The sequence below is a fragment of the Seriola dumerili genome, unplaced genomic scaffold, assembly GCF_002260705.1.
Source record: "Seriola dumerili isolate Sdu_G_001 unplaced genomic scaffold, Sdu_1.0 BDQW01000449.1, whole genome shotgun sequence".
Classification (NCBI taxonomy): domain Eukaryota; kingdom Metazoa; phylum Chordata; class Actinopteri; order Carangiformes; family Carangidae; genus Seriola; species Seriola dumerili.
Genome location: NW_019174704.1, coordinates 154041 through 159870, shown reverse-complemented (window position 1 = coordinate 159870; position 5830 = coordinate 154041). Strand labels below are relative to the sequence as shown.

Below are 5830 nucleotides of genomic sequence, written 5' to 3'. Positions count from 1 at the left end.
GTCCTAAAAAGGTTGTGCAAGTGGCAGGTTTTGATTTCTGACAAAGGCTGACTAGACACAAACACAACAACAACAACTTTGCTATGCCTTCTCTCCCCCTTCTTCGCTCTCTATCACTTGCGTCCCCCTCTCTCCTCCGGAAACATTATTTTCTGGCCAGTTTGTCTCTCACTTAGCTTACTTAGTTTTAAATTATTCACTATTGCCTTTTGGCCCCTAAATGTTTCTTTGCCTTCTTGTGCAAAGAGGAAGTAGACCAGGCTCTTAGGCAGTTTAGAAATCGACATGCTGTAGGCCAAGTTCTAGAGAGGATTTCTGTAACAGTCCCTGAGAAGGTTGGGTGTACTTTTTCTTTTTCTTTTTTTCTTTTTTTTTTTACACGTTTCTCTACGACACATCGACTTCTAGCACGGTGGGTAACCATTACACTAGAGCATGCAGGTCATGACATGCATTACCTCTGTGGTGATTGGTGAACGGCATTCAAAATCTTCTAGAAAGTTTGGGCTTCATCCCCCAAAAATAGGAAACACACTGTAAAGTGATTATCTCTCACTTGCAGTAGTACACCTGGGTGAGAATTATGGGAAATTACTATTATTTTAAAATTTTCAAAAAGATTTGTTTTTACAGCTCCTTCGTGGAGATAAAAACTTAGATAAAATGTTAGCAATACCAAGCCAGCATCCTTAAGGTATAACAGGAAAAATGGCGACACTAAGAGATGGTGATCATCATAATAGCAGAGAGAGTGAGCGAGTAAGTGGTGGTTTCACTCTTGCAGTGGCCTATCATAAAGCCACAGTATAGGTAATCACTTGTTTACATGTTTGTTCAGACAGGGGGACCATGGGGCTGTGCTTTTTTTTTTTTGGGGGGGTGGGGAGGGGCGATCTCTGTGGGCACTGGTAGGTGGTGGTAGGGGTTGTACAGACATTTCTCTCCATCATTTAACTTCTATGTTATCCAAGGATCAGCAACCAGCGTCTGGTTAGTTACCGTTACAAAATTAGCTGAGAAATACAGAGCAGCAGAGAGGTACAATGACTTTGTGCCTTGGGCCAATCTTCACACAACAACACAAGCATCAGTCCCACAATCTAGTGTCTTCTTCTTGTGTCACTCTCACAAACCAAGAAAAAAACAAACGGAAAAAAAAACAAAAAACAAAACAACAAAAAAAGAGAAGGCCTGTTAGCTATTTCTACTAGCCAACTCTGATCGGGGCCGTTATGTTCACCACCCTATCAAACATAGGTCAAAAAGCCATTTAAGTACCTTTGTTTTACATAAGTCATCTTCCAGCAGATTAATGGGGTAGTTTAAGGGGTTGGTGTTGGATTGTCCTATCCATAGAGAGCGAGAAAGTACTGTGTGGTCCTGTTCATTGTTTTTCTAGCAAGGCCACTGCCAGCCAGTTTGGTCCAGTATCATGACCCCTGCTGCTGCTTCTCTAGCGTCCCAACTTTCGCTTCCACGCCTCCGTTTTTACACACGGGGACGCTCACGCCACCCTGCAAGTTCTTGCAGCGGCAGCCAGGCCTGCTTACATTGTCGTAACACTTCTGTCCCAGTTTGGCCAGGCCCATGGCCGGCAGATAGCAGACGAGGCAAGGCAGGACGAGGGAAAGGGCGGCCATGAAGGACCAGCGAGCGCAGCAGTTGGCCTGGGAGCACGAGCAGGGCTTGTCGGCGCAGGAACCCTCGTCATCCTCATCCTCAGTACAGTGGTAGAAGATCCCTTTGACCAGGCACATGCAGGTGGCTGTATCCACCAGGCTCTGAGCAGAGCACAGGCACTCCTGGTTGCAGACCCAGCAAGAGGGTAGGGTTCTGGGGAGTGTACACTCCGTGCAGCGGCACTTCCCACAGTGCTCGCAGAGAAGGAGGTGCTTCTTCTCGGCTGGGGAGGAAGGGATCAGCGCCAACCCCTGCTGGCCACCAGTGGAGCACACGCCTCCTGCAGGCATCTTAGCAGACTTGAGGTCCAGCGATTTGGAGGAGGAGGAGCAGGAGGAAGCGGAGGAAGAGGAGGTGAGGACCTTAGATTCAGAGGAAGTGAGGCAGCCTGGAGTTCGGGTATTGACTGTGTTGAAGGGGCCCTGGTGGAGGTGCAGGTTTGGGTGGTGGTCCACTGTTGGGGTGGGTGCAGCATGGTCCAGCAGCCTCTGATCGGATGAGGTGCTGCTGCTGCTGCTGATAGAGCTTGGCCTCCCGCTGAAGGAAATCCAAGGGTGGGTGGTGGTGTCCTGGTGAGGGTGGGGTTCGCACCTGCCTTGCTGGTGGTGCTGGTTTTGGTGATTGTGGTGATGGTTGTGGTTTGCCCCCAGGAAAGCCTCCTGATTCTGACCAAGCCAGGTGATTCTTCGGTTTACAGACTTCTGGCTCGGGGGCTGCTGGGAGACGACAGCTGGGCTGTCGATGTAGTCGTTCTCCACATGCGAGGACTTTATCTGATCGATGGGGTAGATGGTGAGGGGGTGCTGCAGGCGGCCGTAGGGCACTCGACTGTCCAGCAGGGGCTGGGATATGAGGGAGGAGGACACTCCGGGGATGTGGTGGGGAACCCTGGACTCCATGTGTAGGCTGGTGCCTCGCACGTCTTCACTCTAGAGCAGCATTTAGCAATACTGCAAAGACAGATACAAAAGAGACAGTTATGACTGGAAACATCTGCTGCTGTTCTCACTCTTTCCCCTTTTAAACCTCTTCTTTCTAAAGGTCTTTATCTTAACCAACAAATAAAGCAAAGTATATTATGAGAAGTGAGTGACAGTAGAAAAATAACACTGTCTAAAGAATGCGGGCCAGGTTAGCTATAAAGTGTGAGAACATGAACACATAGCCTTTCTTAATTTGTTCAGGGTAGGTCATGGTTGAAACCTTCAGTTTGTTTGACATGATGTGAATTCCAACATATGTTGAGGTATATTGGCAGGTCAGGTTTTAAAGAGTCCTTTTAACACTCTGGTATAATGTCGTTTGCCTGCTGCTTTTGCATCACCACTGTTGATGACTAACTGCTGCTTTAGATCACGTCTAAACTACTAAAACTACTCTCCCCACATGACTGAGACTTTTCTATATGACTGTAATAAATCATACAATGATAGTAAATGGGATCACTCAGTTCCAAATCAGCACCTCAGACAGCATGTAAAACTAAGATATGTTACAAGCAGTTTACTACAGCCAAGACAATTATTAAATCTTAAAAAACCGTCCCAGCCTCTCAACAGGAATCTTTTTTTTCCAGGCCAGATCTCTGCGATAATCTGAATGTAGAGTTTCCAAACGATCTTGATTTTTAGACTGAATACCAACAGGGTTTCAAACCTCCTCCATTCTAACTTTGACATTAGAACAATAGAAGTTGGGCTCTCATCGCCTCCCTTCCAAAGAGCAGGGAGCACCAGAGAGCAGGGCTTGCATGCAAAAGACTCAAAGATGCAAAACAAGGCAGAGCGAAGAGAGGAGAAGGTTGCCTGAAAAGGGGGACTTCGACAAAGACAAAATGAACGCAATAGGCAAAGGAAATGAGGTCTTTGTATAGAATCACACAGTAAAATGAGAGCTACAAACACCCACCAAGAATTACAATTTTTTTTTTTTTGCAAATTTTCTCTCTCAATATACATCTTATTAACACAAAGTACGATCAGAGGAAAGGACCAATCTTGGAATTTGTGAATGGAACTGATTTCTGTGAACTGCAGGGTTTTTTTTTCCTTTTTTTTTTTTTTGTGAATGAAAGCTGCTGGCTGCACTCGGTGTTGCAAGCATGAATCAGTGCGCCCCAGTCATGATGAGCACTGAATGAAAGCGGTTTCATCCATTTCATCAATGACCGCTCGGCAGCCGTCAAAGACCTAACCTACTTTACAGAAAACAAAAAAAAGGTGACTGAAGACAAACGGCTCTGCACAGTCGACATTTCCACTGACCCATATCTGCGGTGTTTAGTTACCTTATTGCCAAATATAGGCTATAGCTACCCCCACAAAACCCCGTTTCTTCACACGACCGTATACAATATGTTTTTGACCATTCTTTCAAGGCAACATGTATTTTCCAAGAACCCTAAATCTGTCGTGCTGTGATTTATTAATGCGCATGAACCTGCTTATTGATGGACTATTCCATTTAAAAAAAAAAAAAGAAAAAAAAAGAGCCAGGTCGTCACTGCTTTACTTTGCTTTGGAACATCGGCTCGTGTTATTCTCCTTTTTCCTCAGATTTGCAAAAAGCCTGTTTGAGAAACCTGTTGCGACATTGCTGGCACTGACATAAGCGCCTGTGATCGTCAAATCTAGACCATTATGAGCTCCAATTCGGAGCTGTGCGTGTGTGCGAGCGCGTGTGTGTGCGTCCCTCCCTTCAATATGTGAATGAACTGAGTCATAAAAACCGGAGGCGGCCGCTCGGCATACTCAAATAGCATGTTTATATAGGCATTGTAACCACGTATTCAACCCCTCGATCTTAATATCTGTAAATTGACCAAAGTAGAAAGCTTGATGGTGAAAATGGTGAAGCCCTACACTGTGTGCCGCCGCCGGAGGGACGATTGTGGGGTAGTTTTAATCGGCGGCAATTAAGTGCGTAGTTTGATGCGTAAACCTGGATGTTATCGCTTGTGGCGCCCAACAGAAGCCGATTTAAGATGATTTTTGATATCTTATTGGAAGTAAACCGGATAACATGAAAACGCTCGGGGTTAATTGCAAAAACACCTGACATAACCTACATGGCGTGCCAACCAGGCGGTCGCTGCAGAGCGAGAGCGAGACACGCAAACCGAAGATAAAACATGTACAGGCTTCAGAGTTGACGGAGGTTTTAGACTGAGCTGGGAATGTAGGTCTCCTCTGCTACCTTTTATTGTGACAGTGGCTTTAGAAAAAGCCACGAACAGCCACAGCGATAGATGTCGATCCATGTTTGCTACCAAGAAGGAGAAAAAAAAGGGGGAAAGTGGCGTTTTGAACAAGTTACGCTTTAAAACACGACACCGTTTCCCCTCTGTGCGCCCTCAACCTTGCTTTTGGTACGAAATCGGTGGTTAAATATTGACTCAGTGTGCAAACACGGGTCGGGGGAAACAGCTTGTTGCAAAATAGAATTTGCAAGAGCGTTTTCATGCCTGCGACCCAGTTGGTTGAGAGGGACAGCGAAGCGTATAGGCAGTAAAGAAGCTGAATGGTGGGTCTGTGCAGCCTCAAGCTCGCAAGTTACAAACATTTAGCGATGAGAAAACACCAGAGGTGATCACTTACTGTGGTTTCAGGATAAAATGCTCATCTCTTCGTTGCGCACCACGTTTGCGCGCAGGGTTATAGTCCAGTCCGAGCGAGTGAGTAGCTCCAAAAAATAAAAGAAATGTTGAGTAAAGATAAGTCCAAATATTAGGAAATAATATGAGCACGGTATGCGAATAGGAGAGCGGGTCTCCAGCACTAATCTCCACTCGCTGGTGCGTAAAAGGCGACTGCGGTTGTGGACGCAGAGCTTTGGGTATGATGTTGCAACCACTGAGGGGGAGGGAAGTGAGTTTTTATGAATGGGAGGGTAGAGGAAAGGAAAGGGACGGCACTGCGCAGATGCCTCGGCTTTTTTTCTCTCTCTTTTTTGTGAATGGGAGGGCAGAGCGACTCGGGAGGGCTGAAATGCGGAGGTTACATTTTTATGAATGGGGAGGACTCAGAATGGCATTGCGCAGGCGCGGTGCCGAGATTTTTATGAATGGGAAGAAATGGGGAATGAGGCGTGTGTGTATGTGTGTGTGTGGGAGAGAGAGAGAAAGAAGTGGGGGGGGGGGGGGGGGTTTGAG

At 46.5% G+C, this 5830-nt stretch overlaps 1 protein-coding gene across 1 annotated transcript; it reads right to left on the bottom strand.

The window, feature by feature from the left end:
* Window positions 1–946: 946 nt before the first annotated feature.
* Window positions 947–5475, bottom strand: spry4 (sprouty RTK signaling antagonist 4). The gene is made up of 2 exons (XM_022762244.1): window positions 5277–5475; window positions 947–2630 (listed from the first exon to the last, which is right to left on the bottom strand). Exon 2 carries the CDS (start codon window positions 2577–2579, stop codon window positions 1431–1433), a length of 1149 nt encoding a protein of 382 aa, XP_022617965.1. The 5' UTR covers window positions 2580–2630; window positions 5277–5475; the 3' UTR covers window positions 947–1430.
* Window positions 5476–5830: the final 355 nt, after the last annotated feature.

What these genes read in the sequence shown, in the direction of transcription:
- spry4 (XM_022762244.1), bottom strand. Translation starts at nt 2,579, where the DNA reads ATGGAGTCCAGGGTTCCCCACCACATCCCCGGAGTGTCCTCCTCCCTC.